At 36.6% G+C, this 21,871-nt stretch overlaps 1 protein-coding gene across 12 annotated transcripts in view; it reads right to left on the minus strand.

Annotated features, from left to right (window-relative positions):
- The window catches only part of SORCS2 (sortilin related VPS10 domain containing receptor 2), a gene marked incomplete at its 5' end in the record, with an annotated part of 570,927 nt that overhangs the window by 70,814 nt on the left and 478,242 nt on the right, over positions 1 to 21,871 (minus strand). For all 12 annotated transcript variants that reach the window (XM_084517076.1, XM_084517072.1, XM_084517073.1 and 9 more), the window contains 3 exons: positions 4,306 to 4,485; positions 15,766 to 15,855; positions 19,910 to 20,028. In XM_084517076.1, coding sequence (XP_084373202.1) covers positions 4,306 to 4,485; positions 15,766 to 15,855; positions 19,910 to 20,028 — 389 coding nt within the window. The remainder of the gene's footprint in view (positions 1 to 4,305; positions 4,486 to 15,765; positions 15,856 to 19,909; positions 20,029 to 21,871) is intronic.

The following is a 21,871-nucleotide window of genomic DNA, read 5'->3' on the forward strand; positions in this document are numbered from 1 at the left end:
CAAACCAACATATAATGTCCTTAATAAGTAGCACATCTTTTACTATAGAATGTTCAATCTATGCTAAAAAAATATTTTTATTTGTACCATACCTGCTGCAACTCTGAGTTATAAATCAGGCTTTTGCCTTTGCTTACAAGTGAAAAAAAAACAACCACAAAGTTACCCGAGTGATATAACACAGGCGGTGAAATTATAGCAAAATGGATGTATTTACACCTGTTAAGGTTTGGCAATAGGGATTTGTATAGCTATGTAATTACAGAATGAAGTAGACTCAAGCTCTTTGGTACTCTACATGATCAGTACAAGGTGTTTAAAAGGAGACCCACCAGTTAAGATACATAAATATCCCAGGACCTGTTTGGTTCAACACCCTGACACCTCCACAATAAGCATCAACTAAAAACCTATGACTGGCCAAGGCCTGGGATTTCTTCACCAAGAAGACACTTGTGTGACAATAACTTTGCCATGCACATGTCTGATACCTTCCCTGGGAAAAATGCAGATAGGAACATTCTGCCTAAGAATGCTCTGATTTCTATAGATTTTATTTTGAGTCATATAGATAAAGTGCAAGAGCATCAGTCATGGTGAGCATTACATATTTTTCCCCTTTGATAAAAGGTTGAAAATATTTTAAAAATCAAAGAAAACTTGACATTGATGTTAATGTGGTAATGTGTCTGTGTTAGTTACAAGACAGCAAATTCTGAAATTTACTTAATATTTTAATATTCCACCCAGTGGTGTGAGGTAAGATCTTGCATTAAGTTTAAAGGTTTCCTTCAGAGTGCCCCTGTTTACCTTACACTTATTTACAAGGTTTTTTGAATTTTGTAAAAATTCTAGAAAATGTGTATCAACTTACATCAACATAAAAATGTGTATCACCATTTACAGCACAGTATAGCAACACTGAAGAAGTCATTTCAACTAAAGGCACAACACAGCCAGGTCTCAGCATGAGCAGGAATATTTGTTTCTTGCTGACATGATTCAGTCTTGGACTATTTGCTTTTTATCAGAAACACTTACTGGCTTTTAGTTTTTGTTGTTCGTTTTTTTTTCTTTTTTCTTTTTTTTTTATTTTTCCCCAACTACAATTTATTAACTCCCTTTGACATTCGTTTTAGAAAAAATATGCATTTAGGTTGAAGAGAAAGCATCTAAACAAGCAGGCTACAGACTTGATACCTATTGTTCATTAATATGATCTATTTTGTTTTCTTGACTGAATTCTACAGAGAATAAGAAAGTTCTGCCAGTTACAGTAATAGCCTAGAACCTGAAAATATATTAAGTCTAGAGAATCAAATTTTCTATAGATGTTTTGCTACTCTGTCATTTTACATCTCTCTGATGAACTCTTTCTTACTTAAACCCCATGCACATGCAATCGGCTGACTTTTCCAGGATGCTAGAAGCTATGCATCACCTCCCAGTCAAACATAACAGTAAGGTACTTGGCAGTGATAAAGGGAAAGAGAAGGAGAAAATAAGGAACGTGCATTCTTTACTTTCAAAGATATTTCAACTTGCTAGGGATTTATTATGTATTCCACCTTCCGAAGACAGCATAGAGATGAGTATGAATGAAATGCCTAGCAGTTCAAACATGTACTGGGAAAGGTAGACTTGGCTTTCAATTTCTGTGCATGTAGTTTTTTGCAGTAAAGACTATTAAATATTTAAACAATAATTAGATCAGGGACTGCAACTGAAGTTTCCCTCTTCATATGTGGATGGCAAAACCAGCAATGTATCATGAATATTTTTGTTTCTTCTCTCATTCTTGTTTAATGAATATTCAATCATTCTATATAATGTATATAATTCTATAAAAATACAGGGGGAGTCAGACTGAAAATGCTTTCCATTCCCACTCCCATCTCTAACGTAACCAGGTGGCTAGGGTTACCTCTCCTCTGCAGAATGTGGGAGATAGAGGTTTGAATCCTATCAGGCAAAAAAAGGCCATGAAAAAAAATTTATTCCAGTGTCCCAGTTAACTGTTCTCACTGTTGCTCTAAAAGATAAAAGCTGACCAGCACTTCAGCAGCCCTATTTTGAAAGAAAGGCATAACCCTGCCTTAAAAAGTAAGAGATTCCAGGCATCTATCTTCAGAGAAAATTCAGAAGTATGATATTTGGAGAGGTGCATTAGGCTAAAAAAAGCACATTGAAAACAAAACAAAACAACCTACTATAAAAATTACAGTGCATAAAAATGGCAGCTTTAAAACACCCTTCTCCCTGTATAGCATTTTCTATTGTATTTGTCTTGTGACCTTTGTAAATTCACACCTGACTCTCTGTAAATATTTAAAGTGCTGTATGTCAAATTTACCTTCTGGATTCAATTGTGACGGCAAGGCACCAAAATTCTTCTGCACTTTCTAATTCAGTTCCCTAGTCTAACACTGTGAGATTAGTATATTTCTATGAAAAAGGGAAGAGTCACATACGGCAAATAAGGTCCTATGCAAAAGAGGACATTTAGGCACTGGGGAGTGCTCAGCTACTTTGATGAGCAGCCTACTAGGTAACTACTGAGCTACCTAAGATGCAAAACTAGTAGCTATCTAGAGTAGTTACTCAAGGCAGGAAATTCAGAAATGTCAATCTTTGGGTTAGTTCTCAGAGCACCTATTTTTCAAAAACAGTTCAAGGGTTAGTGGCTCCCCAACAATTTTAGAAAAGTCCTTTTTACCTCACAGAACTATTTTGTAAGCAGTTTTGCTGCTATGGCTGTGTATTCAGTGACACATTATTTTCTGCACTGTTTGATTTTCTTTTAGTAACAGTTGAATAATATTCTATATTAGTTGGGAACCAAGAGGCGGCATTCAGATGGCCCCAGAGTGTTTATTATCAGCAGTTACTGAAATACAAAAAATACATCTGTATAACATAAGCTTATGATTAAAATTGAAATACTTAAGATTTGTTGTTTAGGAAAGAAAGTAAATAGGAAGAATGTATGCTGCCAGTTGTATAGCTCTTTTTCATATAGGAGGCATAACAGAATCCAGCCTAGAAGTAGTATTTTCAAATGTGCTTGTGTCAAATTCCTTACTGGTTCATAGTGTGGCAGCACTTGATACAAATTTCAAGGGCATGCTGCTTTTGTATAGTCACTTAATACTTTTTTTTTTTTTTTTTTTTTTTTTTTTTGTTCTATGATGCCAATATTTGACAATTATTTCACATTCATATTTGCAATGTGAGCAGAAATGAAATATGGTACAAAAGATAAAGTGTATAAGAGAAAATTAATGCAGACAAGTAAAAGAGTTTATGGCAGATGAAGATGAAGTGAGGTCAGCAAAAGATAATGGAGACAGTGCAAATTTTAAGGAGAATTAAACACTTGAATTTTGGAAATTATCAACCATCAAGGATCTGTGTTGCATTGGAGATTCCTGTCCCCAAGTTGGGATACATGCATTAAAATGTCCAAAGGTAGAAAAAAACAAAAACAAAAAACAAAAACAATAATCTGGGATATCTCCCTTTTGTGCATTATCAAATATACCTTCAGTAATACTTTATTAATTCAGTTTCACTAAGGATTTCAAATATCTCTTGTAGACAAAAGGAGAGTGAGGGATAGCATCTCCGTACAAGTGATCTGAAATTACACGCTCCAGGTTATGCAAGAAGAAGAGATAGTACCTGACTCCCTTTCAGCTTTGCAACCTGCAGGAGTGACCAGGAGCAAAGAGCTGCAAAATAATGCTCTCGATAAATCACCTTGTGGGAATGTGGCTACACACAATGTGTAGATTCACTCATTAAGACCCATTTCTGAATATGGACAGCACAGAAAATAATCTGTGCCTACACTGGTAATTGGTAAATGTTTTACTACAGCCATTTGATAAGTAAAAGCTAAACAAAGATGAAGGAGATAAAGGCAACAACAACAACACTATCATTTTCCCACACCAAGAAGGACCTAATTAGAGCCATACATAGGCAGCTACATAATTCTTACTTCAACAATAAATTACACTGCCAGTTTTCCTATCTTACAGGAACCCTCAACCAATTCTGGTCTTGCACATCCTTGCAACCCAGTCTAGTTCTAGGGTTCACAGCACACTAGCAGGGAAGGAGGAAAAACAAACAAACAAAACAAAAATAAAAATGGTGCACTATCAATGAGTAAGAAATAATAGTCTTAACATTAAAGATAACTGTGAGAATCTACTAACAAGATTAATAATATCCCTAAATCAAAATAAAAGAATTAAATCTCCACCCAGACTACAGACATTGGAAGACAGAAAAGCCTACCTCCAGAATATCTATCAGGACATTCTCTTCTGGTTGCTTTGTGCTCCGGACATTCTCCAGCAGGATGGAGTAGTAAACACCCTGTGGGTCAGACTGGTACAGGTTGTATGTGTCTGTCTGGTACCATTCCTGAACAGCCACGAATACCTGGTTTTCATCTGTGCTGATTATCTGTAAATCCTGTAGAAAAAAAAAAAAAAAATAGAGAGAGAGAAATTACTCATTTTTTCATAATTGATACAACACAAATAATAATCCTACAAGAAATACTGAATACCAGAAAGAGTAGAGGGAGTGTGGGGGGTGGTAAAATGCACCTGAATGCTAGGTGACAGTAATGTCTCAGTCTAGCACTAATCAGCACACTGCATCCCACCACTGCAGTGTGGTTGGGCAGTGCCTTCTGGACAGAGGCTAAGAGAGTACAAACCAGCTTAGTGAAGACCAAAAATCACAATTGTGTGAAAGCTGCAATCTGCTTTGGCTTTTACATAATTGAATAAAAATCATACTTACTGGGTTTCAACATTTAAAAAAAAAAAAAAAAAAAAAGCTTCAAAATCTAGCAATGTCATTTAGGTCCATGGGTGAGAAAGAAAAGTGAATGATTTTTGCAAGCTCTGGATGACAGTTGATAGAAAACCTGTATGATTCATAACACCATATGCAAATCTAACCTAAAAAAATAATCATCAGATACTCAAAGAATTAAGAACTATTTCATCCAGGACAATGCATAATATAGCACAAAGACAATATGATACAGTTTCCAGCAGTCACACAGAGGAAGGACTATGTATTATACACACAGTTGATGTATATTATAGTCTGTAATGTTAACCTATTGACCAATGTAGAAAGATTCAGTCAAATATTCAACAGTAATAACATGAAAGTCAACGTTCTACATGTACATTCATTTCTCAAGAATTTCAAGCATGGATATTGCAACAGCTTTCTTTCAGTTTCTCCAGCTCCTCCACTCCAAACTTCTTAGACATAAAAAAAAACTATACAGATGGGAAAAATAATTTAACACTAACATTAAACAGAAGAAATAAATCAGGAAGTGGCATCAATGAACTAAGCTTAACAAACACAAAAAGGATGTAAGTTAATTGGAAATTGCAGCCAAAAGGCAGACGTTGGGGCTACATGTGAAAGGACTTCTAGTCATAGAGATAGAAAGCTTGTAAACTCTTCATAACCTTCTTGGTATTTTATATACAGTTCTGGCCACCTTATTACTGAAAAAAAATCATTAAAGTGATGGAGTGAATAGGAAACAAAGCTACCAAAACTGTTAAGAGAACATGAGTGGAAAAAAAAATCAACTTTAAAAAAAAAAAATTAGGAATATTTCACAGAACTCTTTCTTACAGAGAAATAAAATTAAGTCTGTAAGAATCAAGTTTACACTACAGAAAATGTGAGCATGTGCAACGCTGAATACTTGGCAGAGCATGGCAGTCACACGTCAGGCAAGATGCACGATGTGATTGAGAAAGTTAGATTGAAAAAAGGCATTATCGAAACAAAAGAGTACATTGGAAAGATTTTAACATGAACAAAGATGGTTACTTACTAACTAACCATGTAGTTAGTTAATTTTTTTTTATATTTTTTTTAAATATCTGACATCTCAACACAAAGGAACCTAACTGCAGTTTTCTATCAATGACAGCTCCCAGAGCTGTTTTCAAAGTCTTTCATGTTGAACTTAGTACTAAGGTAGATTTTTGTTTAACATTCCATTAGTGGATCTCTTTTTATCTTATACTCAAAAATTACTCAGAAGCAGGGAGTTTGGCAGAACTTTTGATTCTTTCCATCTGAAAGTTACTAAATACTAACTGTTCCGATGCAAGAATGCCAGCAAAACACTTCAACTGATCCCAGTGGGTTCTTTAAAAAGCTTCTTATATGTACACAGTGCTGCATCTCCTGTCTTAAACCACATCTAATATTGAAGTCACCTTTTCTTTTACAGTGTGAGAAAAGTTGCCCTGATTACCCAGAAAGTAGACAGAAGTGAAGCAGAGTCAAACAAAAGAGCGAGAAATACAGTACTTTTCTTCTTTTTTCTACATGTAAACCTCTAAAAAAAACCTTACTCTTCTGTGATGCCAGGGCTTGCAGCAAAATTATCACTTACATTATTTTGTAATTAAAGTAACACATCTATACATCCCCATAAGCAAATGCAGAAAAGGCCCCTTCCTTGCCCCAGGTACACATGGAGGTACACATGGGGTGGCAGTAGTTGCACGGGTGGCACTTGCTGGCAGAGGGGATAGCAGACTGGACAGGTTCATTTGCAGTTCTCATCCCTCAGGCTGTTGTAGGAGCTGCAGAGCCAGTGGAAGCAATACACGAAAAGCCAAAATGTGTGGTACTGAATGGAAAGATTAATTTTGGAAAGACTGTAAAGATTGGGTGAAAGCATGGTTAGACTGGACTATTTTACTGCAACAAATGGAATTTACTTCTCTCTTGGCTGTGACTGTTATCAAGAAAGAGGCCCATACACTTAGCCTGTTTGATGGTATTTTTTTCTTAGGCAAGAACTTATAAGATCCTGGTTTTAGCAAGTGAAATCACCTTTTCACTTCCTTGAAATTTGCTCCTTTCACTTAGCATTTACACTTTTTGATTTCTAGTTGTACTGGAAGGTAGAAATTTCTACTGGAAATTTCCAGTTTCGCTGCTATTTCTTTTCACAGTGATTTCTTTTTCCCCACAAAGCAAAACAGTCCTTCAGTTTTACTACCTTGCACTAATCCTGCACAGCACTTTCTGCCCACAGTTATGACGTAATGCAACCTGGGAAAATTAATTGACTAAGTAAGGAGATCTGCAAATTCTAGATGTATGTCTGATTCTTAAATATCCTTTAAAATGACGTGGGATGTTTAAAATGTAGCCAGAAAAAAATCTATATATTATGTCTCTCTTTTACTATTTCTATTGCTGTAAAACTGAATTTAAAAAAGAAAAAAATGATTAAGAAATACAACAGGACTTTGGAGTGCCAAGTCCAACCCATCAGCCCAACTACCCACTGCTCACAGAGGACAAGCACATGACAGTGGGATGTCAGCAAATATCGCTAGACATAAGTTACTGCCACTGAAGAGTTAACTAGTAAAGACATCTGAAAAAGAGGTAATATCTTGATTCAGGGAATGTAAGTTTTATTGCTCTACCTAATTCATGGCCACAGATACTGCCTTAGGCTGTAATCTCAGCAGATCCTATAAGGAAAGCATTCATTCTGTGATGATTTCATGCTTGGACTGTTGCAATTGCCTTCTTTCTGGACATTGTGTTTCTCTCTCCAGATTCTGCAGGCTATTCAAAGTCCTGCTGATCATGTAATTTTCCTGTAATTGTGCTATTCACACGTGATTTATTCAAATTCATTTATAAAATGTATAAAGACCTTTAGTAATGTTACAGCACTTCAGGATTTCGAACGTTTCTTTTTGTTTATCTCCAAATGTGTGTTTTTTTATATATATATAAAATATATATATACACACATGTTAAATATTTGAGGTCTTGGGCTTTCCTTTCATTTCCATACTCAAATGAGAGAGTCTGTGCTCTTTCAGGTGTTCCCAGGCAGAATCTTTCTCCAGGTTTGTCATAGCACCATGTTGCTATAGCACTTCTATGGCATGTCCATTATTCCATGGACATCCTTTCTCCCTTACTACCTACCACTTTGCTTTTGCTCAGTCCAGTTTGTCATCTCTTCTGATCTTCCATGTCTTGCTGACCCAAACACCCATGCTTTCAGCATTCTCACTTCTCTCCTTCTCTTTTTATACTTTTGCATAGCTCAGCAATAGTAATCTGTATGAGAAATAAACTGTCCTTCCCAAATACAAAATTCCTAAGGCCAGCCAGCCAGCCAACTTTCTTCCTGCTTTATCTCATCTTTTTAGGTTGTAAGCTCCTGTGCTGCTCTGAGAATACTCACAATACTGCTAGTTGTACTATTCCAAACACCATGAGACTTCTTGGTTCTGTTTGCTAAGGTGCTTCTTGTACAGTATGTTCTGCGAATTCCATTGACATAATGTTCCCTTCATCCTCCTCTCTTCACTGGATAATGTAATGCCACAGATGTATCTTCATCTCTAAAAATCTGTGGAACTACTCATAGGTCCAAAACAGTGGCCAGGGCCGGGGATAGCTTTACAGTGAAACCAAAGAAGCCTACAAACTGCTCCAAAATCCACTGCTCAACTACTATACTATACAAAATCCACCCTGCTACTATTGGGTCCACATAGTTGTTTCTCTATGGATGTAGAATGTATGGATGTATGGAAAGTAGACATAAAACATCCTTCAAGTAATGTAAACAGCCACCCCAAGGAACACAGGTAAATTGACTCTTGTATGAAAATGGGGAAAAATAAAAACACCTTACTGAGATTACTTGAAATGTTGCACATACAAATAGGAACATAGTTTTAAAAGACAATGTCTGTTTTTTGTTTTATACAAAAGCAGTAGCAGCTAAGAGTCAGGGGTTTCTGGAGGTGAGGGTAGGAGGAATGCAAGAAGTTTAGAGGAGCAAGGGAAGAGAAATGCTTTGTTTTCACTGTATACATCCCCATACCATCTACATTTAGTAACTCAACTGCCTTTAAAACTACTAATACCTTCTAGAATTTTATATTCAATAAACACTCAATATAGTTTACTATATTACTAACTGCTAAGAAAACCTGCACTTACTACTGTGCTAAGAAAACCTGTGACACAAATAAATAGGATTACACCCTGAAGACGGAAGGATATAAAAGATGACAAAGATCATAGAGCAAGCCAGTGCTCCTTTGTGTAAAATGTGCTGATGACATAGGAAATGTCATCAAATGGAAACACTGCAGGCAAGATTCAGAATAGGCTGTACAGTGCTACATAGACGGGGCTGTGGCACTTCAGTCACCAAGGAAGGTTCAAAAATAAACTCAAAATACTCATTTTTCAAATCTTATAATTCTTAATCCAATGTCAAAATTCCACCCCTTGCCCTGCAAATGGTTAATGCTTAGGTTGGGGTACATGTGTAGTGGGTTTAACCTGAACAAGTGCAAAATTAAACAGAGAATCATAAGGAGTAAATTTATCACAAGTGCAACAGATATAAGCACTCAAAACTCTGTAGTCTTAGCCTTGACCTCCAGATGCACCACATTTATACCCCTGTAATCTCTTAAGTACAATCAAGGTAACTGGATGGCACATATCCCAAAGATAATCTCCCTAATCTTCCTTGCCTGGCTGACTAAAATGGTGCAAGGAGAGAAATCAATAACAACCTATGCTGTGAAGAAAAGAAGAGTTCCTTGAATCCATCTTAAAAGGATTTCTGTGACTTGGGAGCCATTCAGAGTGACGGCTGCTACAGCACAGGTTCACTTGCTGGTGCCATGACACCTCCCAGGAAAGGAGTAACTTTACTGCTTCAAATATCACCACTATCTGTATTTCTAACACTAGGTGTTAATCAAATAAAAATAAAATATGGAGTTGGTAAAAAGCAGGTATAGGAAATTCATACTACCATGAATACATTAAAGACATTCACTTATGTCTAAGGTAATGGGATTTTTTTTTTTTATTTTATTTGTTCCGTGTACTCACTTTTATCTTGGTTACCTAAAAAATTTCATTTTAGTGCTTATTTCATAAGATAGAAAAGACATACAGAGATCAAGATAAATGAAATAAGCTTTTTCCACGTCATATCTTTTCAGAACTAAATATTTTACTTTCTGAATTGCAGTAGGATACAACAGGCAATATACTTGCTCCATTATTGAGTTTTTGTAGCTGGCATGAACAAATGCAGAATCAATGAATGCCTTGTATCAGTTGATAAAAGGAGATCATTATCAGTGGAGTTTATTTACCAGAGCTAGCAAAGGGACTCAGAATAATTAAATTCTTCCAAACTGCAACAGTAAAACTAACATGACTTGCAGCAAATTTCTTGGTTTGGTCAAGATTTTTTAAGACATTTTTCACTTAAACTGAAGAATGAAATAGTTCCCAGTTTTACTGTTAATCACATTAGGGAATAACTTAACATCCCAAATAAGGACCAGAAACCAACACAATTCTCTTCAAATTCATGTTCTTCCAGGCAAGGGCAATCATTGCTGCAGGAACTTTTGTGCAATACAAGGGTGATGACAGATGGGGCTACACCCTGTTCTCCTTAGCAGAACTGCTCTACCAGTGGTAGCTGCTGAAACCCTGCTTTGGGCTGAAAGTGACCCAACAGGGATTGCTGCATATGCCTAGCGGATCTGGGTCCCCTGGAACACGTTTGCATGGATAGGCAGCCATCTAACAACACAAATGCAATCCTGCTACTCTTGGCTTGATTTTGATATTTGCTTCCTATGAATTACTCACTTCTGATCTAGCTTTAGCAGCAGAGAACAAGAAATCTTGGTAAAACAGAATATAGTTTAAAGCCACTGCAGTTTTAAATCGATAGCTCTAAATTTCCTGTCCTGTTACGGGGAGCATAGAGGCAGCCTTTTACGCTGACCTCACCAACCTGTGACTATTCTGTCTGGCAGCACAACTCCTGCCAAGCACAGGAGACAGATGTGTGATTTGACATATGTCAACATCAAACATGCTACAGAAAATCTCTCAACAGCAAAGAGCTTAAAGAAATATAATCTGAATTCTGTTCATTAGGTGGCTCCCAACAGCTCTGTTCTGTACATACATGTAGCTATGATGTGTTACAAAAAGTCAATCTGAAGTGCACTGTGGAGCTAGAACCTAGAAGAAAAAACAAATAAAATGAAGCTCAGAACTTGCAAAGCTTGGCTGGAAACTGCTTTTATCAGCCTTTGACTCACAAGTAAGGAGGCCTTGAGATATGTCCTTTTCTGTATTTTTACTTTGAGGCTATATTTTGACAAAGACAAACACAAATGCAAATAAAAATTAATATATATATTTTTTATTTTATTTTTTTACAGATTTACAACATCTACATATCAAAACAAAAACATGAGACATCAACAACATTTTTAATTACTCAATTTGAAAGTGTTCATTCTATCTCCACATTTAAAATCACTGTGAAATGCATCTGTGCTGCAAAAAAGGAATATCTGAATAGCCCAGCGCTATTCCCTCAGGCTAGATCCTGGGGCTCTCCTGATGTTGTCAGACAGATTCTTGCAGTATCTTCTGACAGTTTTTCCTTCCCTGTACACAACCACTGCTCCATCTGGATTTTTTGAAGCCTCATTCCATTCTTTCAATAAAAAGGAGATAGAGCCTATTTTAGCTCTTCTCCATCTCCAGGTTAGGCAGAATCCAATACTGAAAAACCCTGAAACTCAGTTCTTTGAAAAGCTATTGCTTTTAATCAAACATTTAAAATTTTCTTTGTAAAAATATTTCATTTTCTTTACCTCCTACCACCATAAAAGTAGCAGCTTCACTGCCATGTTCTAGATGTACTGTTGATGTGTCAGTGTCTTTGCTGATATTCTGCTTCTTTGCAAAATTTCACTGGTAATTTACTAATATTTATCTTTTCCTTCCATTCAAATTACTGAAACATACATTTCTACTGCAGTCTGATGGTTCCCACTGAAATTCAGTGGGATGAAAAATTTCAGAGTTGTGTTCTTGTATTGTGTAGTATCTAAAAAATCTGCTATAATGTAAATATAGCAAATCACTTTTAGAAAATGGATCTTTTACATAAGGCATTAACATCACTCACATCTACTGCTGTTCTAATGGATGTCTGGGTTCTTTGTGAAATTTTCAGCTCTGCTGTGTGCAGACACCAAAGCAACTTCTCTTGGAGGCATCATCAAAATGCTAGAAGGATACAGTTTATTTCATTCCACTCATTGGGCACTGTCTCAACTAGGAACAACACAAAAATGCCTTTTTCCAAATGATGTAGTCATCCTATTCCTAGCTAGCTATTGACGGTATCCAAAATGAAACCATTAGCTTCTAATTTATTTATTCAGCCAAGCCTGGAGTTAATCTGCTTAGAAGTTTAAAAAAAAAAAAAAAAAAAAAAAAAAAAAAAAAAAGACAAATAAACAAAACCCACATTTTGCAAGAATTAAAGAATTCAGGATGCAGCACTATTTCAAACAGACAACAGAAAGACCAGTGAGTTATGACTGACTGAATATGTCAGAAATGTACTCAGTAAGATCATATGCCTAGTAAACTAAGTATCCTTTGCACATGTATTTTAAGGCTAAAAATGATTATTAGATCCCTTAGTTTTCTCTCTTTACTGTCTTTCCAACCAGAGAATTTCCAACTATTATTTCTGCACAACTAACAAGACACAGGCAGAGCAAATAACTTATGTATGGTTAGAGCAAATCCCCCAGAAAAGCACTCAATTATTATTTGAAAACTTCAAAACCTAGAATATCTGTCACTTTCCTTGGCACCTTTTCAAATAATTAATCACCAATGCTATTAAGAAGCTCAGCTGAGTTTCTAATTTGAAAGAGACTGTCTTCAGTTCCCGTCTATGGGTTTCTCTCTCTACAAAAGCACTTTAAGACTCTTAAGTATTTTCTCCCCATAAGGAGACTTCACTATAATCAAATTACCTCTTGACCTTCCTTTTTGAAAAACAAATTATACTTTTCTTAAGGCTATTTTTCACTGCACTGATCTTGTTTGTAGGGTGGCCCCACAAACACTACAGAGATCACAGTGGGCAGAAGAGTGATAGCAACGAATGACTGAAGGGAACTTCTTAAACTGGGTTTGCTGCCAAAGAAAGCTCCATAGGACTGTGATCTAGGTCCCCCACTATGTGGTTTGTTTCTAACCCTCCAATAACATTTGCTGCTGTTCTTCACAATGATGCAAGCTCATCTACTGCAAGCGTGGATGACTACAAGAACTAAACAATTCATTTAGTTCTTGGATTATGACAACCTTCCCCCCATTTATTAAGATGTATTTGACAGCTAGATCTGAACCAAAATAACACATCCTTTACTAATATAGTGTATGACAAATATTGATATTTAAATCAGAGACATATCTTGAAGGAGGTAAAGTCTGCATCCTGCTTATTATAAATAATTCACTTTCTTGAATGCCTGAAGTACTCATCCACATAGAATATGAACTTCTGTCTGTAATCATAGCACACGGTGCAACTCTCACAGACTTAAGTTAGATGTCCATCTCCTTTGTGATGGCAGTTACAGGAAGCACAAGATGTGCTGCAGCAGATTACTGGGAATCAGAATGAAACTGCAGTGGAAAGCTACAGCTTTGGGGGTTGGAACTAGATGAACTCTAAGATCCCTTGTAACACAAGCCATTCTATGATTCCTGAACAGGCCATGCAGAAGCACAGGAAGAAATGCTCAGCTCTTCCATACAAGATTTCTACCCTTCCATTTCATAGAATCATAGCATTGCTTGGGTTAGAAGGGACTTGAAAGATCACCCAGTCCAATGCCCTGCCATGGGCAGGGACACCTTGCACTAGACAAGGTTGCTCAAAGCTCCATCCAGCCTGACCTTGAGCACCTCCAGGCATCCACAGCTTCTCTGGGCAACCTGTTCCATTGCCAAACAAATAACTGTTTTGCAACATAAATTAGAATCGTCAACACTTGCACTAATGTGCTGACGCTTCTTCAGGAATTCTGGCAAAACATTCAAGACTAAGATAATTTTACTTGTTTTAATTTATTGACAATTAACATGTTATTAATTACTGATTTGTGTATAGAGAAAAACAAAGACAAACAAAAACATTTAAACACTGAAGTAAACACCTTTCTTCTCCCATATCCAGGCTGAGCTCATTCAAACACCTCTTCTACCCTCTTCATAGCCTCAACTTCCTTGTTTCCACTTTGTGTTAATTCAGTCCCACCCAGGTACTTCAGAGAGTTAATGGGCTGTTGGACTCATCAGCCTTTTTTTTTTTTTTCCTCTTTTCTTTCCTTGCTCATTCCTTACTTTCCTCCCTTGCTCCTTCCCCCTTTGTTTCTTCTGTCCTGGTGTGGGTCACCCATAAGCTGCAGTCATCTGGGGATCCCTGCCCCAGCAGGAGTTGCTCGTGGGCTGTAATCTCTCAGGATGTCCACATTCGGAACATTTTAACATTTACATCTGGATATTCTTCTGTTGTTTTTCTAATTACAAATTCCTCCAAGAAAGCATAAAGGCTGATGGCCTTAAAACATTGAAATAATTATGTGGAATAGTTGATATATTTACCTGTCCCTGGCTATCCCTTTCTTTTCAAAATAAATAAATAAACAAACAGTCATCTGCATAATGATACTCAGAACGAACATAGCCAAATTTCAGATCCTTGTCTAAATAGTGTCTGAGGATTTGATTTGAGGGTTTTGTTAATATGCTGTATATTTGAAAGCAGAAGTCTTCAGACCATCACTTAGTTTAAAAAACAAAAAAAAAATAATAATGAAAAAAAAACAAACACTAAAACAGCATTTAACAAATTCTTTGCTTTGTAAAAATAACAAAACAAATACAGCGTACTCCTTTGTCCTTTACTACTTGGGCAGTGAATTAACCAATGCATTTCAATACACGCAACAATGATATATTCTAGTTTCTAATATGTAAAATGAAGGAATCCTAAAGTATCACATGAAAAGAGAGAGACATCATGAGGTTGGGAGAACAATTTCTTGATGGAAACAAGGTGAACTGTGAGGCCAGATCAGGTTAGCTGGGTTTTATCCAGTGAGTCTTTAAAACCTGCAAACTATTTCAGTTCAGGATTGCAGATGCTTTTTAACTATACATAAAAACATGAAACATATTGTGTGCTGTACAAAATTTCAATTGCATCATTCAGACTGTGTGTAAATATCTGTTTGTGCTTTACTGCACAAATATAGAAACCTTGTCACTATAAAAATATGCTAGACTGAAGGAATCTCAGAGAAAACTCTGCCATTCTGTTAAGTAATTAAAGTCCATATTGGGATTCTTTAATGAAATAGAGACCCATCCACTGCAAAATTTCTCCTATATTACTATTCATGCTTATACCAGAAAACACCATGTGGAATTAAACTGTAATTTATTCTTGAAAGAACACTTGCTCAATATCATTATATTGCCATAGGGTATGTAGCACAGCTTCATGGAAGCAAAGCTCAGAAACTATTGTGGTGACTGACGATGTATAAGCTATCCTATGTTCTTGTCCTCTATGGTTTATAAGCTATTACTTTCCTAGAATAAACATGCAGACAGTAGGGGAAGAATATACCAAAAATGGGATTTAGAAATCCATTTCAAGGAGAAATTATCATCTCAAACTAATGAGGTTTAAAAAGGAAAAAAGCAAAGCTAGTTTACTATGAAAGTGAAGAAGAAAAATACAGAAGTAGAAATAAAAATATGTATACTCACTTTTGGCAACGCATATTTTGGCAACTTCATCTGTACAAAGCCATTTCGGCGGTAAGATACGTAATACTTTGTCCGATTTGCTGATGTTGTCTGTACAAAGGGAAAACAGAACCCTGTGATAGTTGATAGTTTATATTAAATGTAAAGAGGAATATTTTGGAAGTTTTTTTTTTTTTTTAAACCTGAAATTGAAATATATAGCTATTACTTCCATTACATAGGATGAATTTGCACAGTATTCTCCTAATAGGATAAATAACATCTGTGAGAAAACAGACTCCAGGTAGACTCAACCCCCTCTTCCCCTTCTTTAGGGAGAACAAAGAGATTTACCTCCCTCTTTTTGCCAGTTCAGCTACCTTGAGTAATACCTGAGACTTCAGCATCTCACTGACCTCAGTCCTTTTGATATTTCTGTACACTGTTCTCCCATTGGCCTTCCACATTTCTGTCCTTTTGTGGAATCCCTGGCAGCAGGACCCACTAGACAGGAGGCAGGGAGGTGGCACACTGGCTGTGAACACCAATACCTCAAGGGCAAGTGGTTCTCCAACAGCCCAATTCAAGGCAGTTCATAAAGGACTGAATAACTCACGCTAACATTGTACCAAGTGTTCACTGTATTTGGCTAGGATTTTCTGTACAGGATAAAACATTTCCAGTGCAAGATGCTGACATGCAGCATGGAAGATGATACAATTCCCAGTTCATTGGTCAGTCAGTTTGAAAACCAGTTACATGTCCTGAAGACACAATTCTACACTTATATAGAGAGGTAAAGCATATTTCAACTGCTTTCATGCATGGAACTGAAGACAGATTAGGTTTTATGTAATATACCTGGGGTTTTATGAAGATTTCCACCAAAGCAAGCAAACAAATGCACATTGAAAGGAACACCTGTGTATAACTATTATTCATTAGCACCCATTTCCCCTTTTGCCCAACACAGTGGCAATTTTAAGACTTTTATGTAATTCCCCGAAAATCAATGCAAAATTTGTTCCAAAGGACCCAAAGAAAGATTCTAAATAAATAAACACTTGAAAATATTCATCAGCTTTTTTTTTTTTTTTTTTTTGTCAGAAATGTAATGCCAAAACCTCATCTGACAAAGCCATTGCCATTGTCATGGGGAAAAACATTCCTATTGTGGTTTTTCACTTCCTCTACAAATATGGATCCTGTAAATCAAGAAGTCAAATGAAATTTTACTGAGATGGAGATAGAGGAGGAGATGCCAGTTTTAGAGGTTAACATGAGCATGTCTTCATTCAGTTTTTCTACTTCACCCTCCTATATAAGTCATAGCAGAGCAAAAGGAAACAAATGGAGTAAGCTGATGGCTAAACGAAAGGTAGAAATTCAATGTAATTTATGAAAGAAAGGCTTAAAAAATAACCTCATTCAGGGAAGATACATCTCAAATGAAGATTCATTGCTGATTTCATAATACTAAAAAGAGTAAAAAATCCAGGTTTTGCAGTAAATTGCTAATATTTAAATCAAATGCTGTTTGCCACAACAAACAGCATGTTTGGCTGTAGGCCATGACATAAAATATTATGTGTTTATAAAAGGAACCTGATTTGGAGAACAGCCTATCCTGAAGCAAATAAACTTGACTTTTCTTGGTAAAAAATGAAGTTGATGCATGTCAGCAGGTCCACCTGCCTGAATATTATAAAATTATCAAAGTATTTAACACTGAAATCATTTTCACGCTTTCTTTAAACCAGTATCATTTTTTGTGGTAGAAAGAATGTGATGCCCTTTAGGAATGTGATTTGTTAAATGATGGATTAAAGCAAAAAGTTCACCATTTATTTAATTAGTGTTAAATATCAGTCTTACCCATCTTACAATAGCCTTCATGTTCATTATGCATTTACTTTATGTCACTCATTTTAAATGACTAGAGATGATGCAAGGCAGTGGAGAATCAAAGTTGATGCAGCTAGTTGTGTCAAGCCCCACTGACATTAAAGGCTGGTCTGTGCTTCAAACAGTGTGAAAACTTTAATCCTGCTAAAATCACCTCTGAAACCATCTGGCTGACAGTGCAAACTGAAGGAAAGCAATGAGCATTGGAAAACTGCTGATCTTCATGGATATAGACATACTAAAGAAATTAGGATGAGAATTACCTCTAAATTGGTAAAAGTCTGTGAGTGTGGACAGGATTAGCCCTGCATACTGCAATGCTCTGATTCATAGGCACCAGGTTAGGATGGGTGAGTGATGCCAGGGGCCGTACGACTGTCTCAAACTCATTTTTGCACAGATGACTATGAGACATCTTTTTGGCAGATATTGCTATGATATCAAGAGCAGTCCCTGCTCTGATTAGAACTTTCATAGCAACACTTCAGCCTAGATAAAAGATGAATTTTCATTTTGTTTCAGAAGTATGATCTTTCTCAGATGCACAGCTGCTGTGTGGCTTCACTGGAAAAGCCAAAAGCAGTGTCCTGCACCACATCCCAAAGGTGGCTGCACTTCACATATGACTAAAGAATCCCAGCAATACCTTCTATCCCTCAGTAATACAGATCTGGCTAGCTGTTAAACAGTTAAGCAACAAGAGAGATTTATTGTACATGCTGTGATTTACTGTAATAAGTCTGAAAGGAAAAGACTAGAGATGTTTCCCCTTTATGTGGGAACTAGAGAATACTACCCTTTTATGTTTATCTCTCTTCTAGGCATTAATATGTCTCAAATCTACAGAGACTATGTTACCAATGGCATAGTTTTGCAAAAGCAATTGTCTGTTAAATTCATGTGTACATTTCCAAGTTGGAATTCCATTTCCTGATTGTCCATGGCTGCTATAAGACAGAACAACAACAGCTCCAGGTGCAATTATACAAGATGTCTGGCAATACACAAATGTTTGAAGAGGAAGCAGTCTGTGTTTTGTTGAGTGCAGCAGCCTGGAACTATATATGGTGAGATGCACTTTTCACCATCTACAAACTGGGAAATGGATTTTAAAGCACACCTTGTGGGAGCCACAAATAGTAATAGCTTTGAATAAAATGGGTGCCACAAGTTCTAAACCTGAGCTGAAAAATGCCCACTCAAATTCAAAATTTTTTTTTTTTCCAAGTCCAATTTGCTGTTTCTGTGTGGGTCCTTGAAACTGCTGTGTTGACTAAGAGGAGAGCTTCTTTCATCTCTATCAATTTACAAATCCTTTTGGAAGAAACAACCACAAGAAAGGAAAGCTGCAAAAAAAGCCAATCTAATGTACACCAAGACAGTGGTGTGGAGAAGTATCCACACATAAAACTGTCTTTCTGCAGGAGTCAATCATCAGACAAACATTGTGACAAGCAAATCATATCAAAATAACGGAAATATAGCCAATCACTGGGGAAAGTACACATGACCTCACAGGAAAATCATGAAAAACAAGTAGGATATAACCTTTCTTTGAGAAGTTTGCAGCTCTGGCAGATTCAAATTCTGATGACTCCCAGGCACATTAAATAACATTTTCAGCTAGGCCTAAGTTGCACTTGGTTGGTGCCATAAGGCTGACAGAGCTCCCGCCCAGGCTTGTGCATGCAGGTTTTTTCATTTTGGAATGAAATAATCCCAATGGAATTTGGATCATCACAAGTTGCTCCCAAGCTATGGCCATTCCACACTTGTGCTTCCTAAGCACTGTCATGTAACTTCTTTCCCACCAACACCTCTTCACAGGAGAATCCATACGAAGAAGTTGAGCCACTACTCTGCTAGTGGCTTTCCTTAGATGCTCTTCTTAGGAAATCTTTTCATGCTACACAAATATGGAAAGAACCCACAAAAATTTGTAACCCCAGAGGATTGTTTTCTGCCTACCATACAATAGTATTTATAAAAAGTAATTTTGAAACACATAAGCCATTTGAAAATTTCAGTCTAATTAAAGCTAGGTCAGTGATGAATTAAAATCAACTGGATACACAAGCAACCAGCTGCACAAATTAAAGATGATATTTTTTGTTGTTGTTGTTCCATGTAAATATTCATAAATCATCATGCATACTCTGGAACAGGTTTCTCCATGCTCCTAAATTACAGTTCTGCTGTACTGTCTAAAATTTTACTTCTGAATTTTAAAATGGGTTGTCTCCCCAGAAAGTGGCTTTACCTGAAGAAATATGTAGTCATCCTGCACAGTCAGGGAATCCCGATCAGTGCTACCAGCAAACTGGACTGTCATTGTCTTATCAGAGCAATTCTGCATCTGGCAAGTGATGTAGCGATAACCTGAGGGAAGAGAGACAGAAACATATGACAGGGCTTTGAAGGGAAAAAGAAGCAAGCAGTATAAAATGTTATTCGTGCAGGGAAAGTGCTGCCTTTGCCAGTTGAGTTAGTTGTAATATTATGTTAAGCCTTCATACAAGAGTTTTTCAATTTCTAATGTACTGAGAATACATTAAGTGCCTACAGTTCAGATCATTCATGGGTGTTAGCCTGTTCTCCAAATTTTGCTGGTCCAGAGAGATTAGGGATTAGGTGAATGAGACATTCATAGGTGGGGATAGTAGAAGAAGCCTCTTTTCTCACTTAACCTATGCACATAGCCAAATCACTCATTTGTAGAAATGGCAGCCTTACACAACATAACTGAAATCGATAGATCAGCCCCAATATAAAACTGTGATGAGTGAAATGAGAATCAGACTCAGTTAAATATACAGCATATGGAATTCGAAAGGCTATATTCAAAGCCCTATAGAAAAGTTAACACAGTATTAGAACTGCTTTGTTGGGGCAGGACTTCTGTACTAAGTGTTAATACCTTGTTGAAAAAGCCTGCACTGATTTGTATCAGTGGAGGCTATGGCTGCTCTCTTCCTATCCAGTTAGCCATGGACAAGGAATATCTTTTCTGCCTGAGTAGTTAGGAGAGCACTGCTGCATCTTTAATGCAATCTGCTCCTATGAAACCGGGAGAGGAGAGCCAATATCATATCTTAAACCAGCTGCAGCCCAACAACCTTCTCCTAGATTCAAGCTCACCCTTCACCACAAGCCTTTGAACACAAACTATGGCTGTCATTCCCAAGTGCAGTGAGAAAATAGTTATATGAATGACCCTGCGTTCAGATCACTAATGTTTTCCATGCTCCAGATAACAGTGTGAAAGAGCAAATAGTGCACCCCCACACATGTCCTTTGTTACTTTTGCAGTGATAGGAAATGCATTCCATACTTCATGGATTTTTTATTAGAAAAGGCCAAACCAGTGTGCTAAATACAAATATTTGTTTTATAATCTGGATCTGTTTAAAAGGCAGCTAGAGTCATTCCAAGTTCTCTTGCTTATTTCCAAATCATCATCACAAGGATATTTGAGCAAGCATAGCAAAGGGCCCTCATAAAGTCTTTCACCTATTTATAGTTCACAGGACATATATTTTAGTGCTTTATCAGACAGGTAGTACAAAGATACTGTTTCCACTAAAATCAATGGCAATGCTTGTATTGACCTTAAGTGTGGTTAATTGAGAACCCAGCCAGGCAGTAAATATTTCATTATATTTTCTCATTTTCTGCTGTTTCCTTTAAATTAATATATAATAAATATATATATATATTTAATAAATATATATATATATAATATATATATATATATTTAATTTAATAAAAAATCCATCCAGCTCCTAAACAAACTTCTTACAATGTCTCTACACAAAGCAGCTGGGGCTGTGATGGGGCTGTGAAGGGCTCATAAAAATTATAAAAGATTTAGGGAATTTGTCATCCAGGTTTCTTGACTTTTTTTTTTTTTTTACATAGGGCTGAAAAAAAAAAAAAAAAAAAAAAAAAGGAAAACCTTCAGGGATCAAGGAAAGTCAAACAGTACATCCTTTACAATTAATTTATAAGACTACAAAGGAGCTTAGATGACCTGATTCAAGGAATTAAATCATCTTTCAGGGGTACAATTGGCAACAAGAAACCACATAAACTTTTTGAATCATGGTGACTTTACTGCATCACATCCTGACTGCTGATCTGCTTTTTCATTTATTTTGCTTTTGAAGTCTCAGAGTATACTAGATGCTGTAACATGAGGAAATTCTGGGAGACAGTGGTTAGT

Source organism: Aythya ferina (genome assembly GCF_964211825.1).
Source record: "Aythya ferina genome assembly, chromosome: 4".
In the NCBI taxonomy this organism is placed as follows: Eukaryota; Metazoa; Chordata; class Aves; order Anseriformes; family Anatidae; genus Aythya; species Aythya ferina.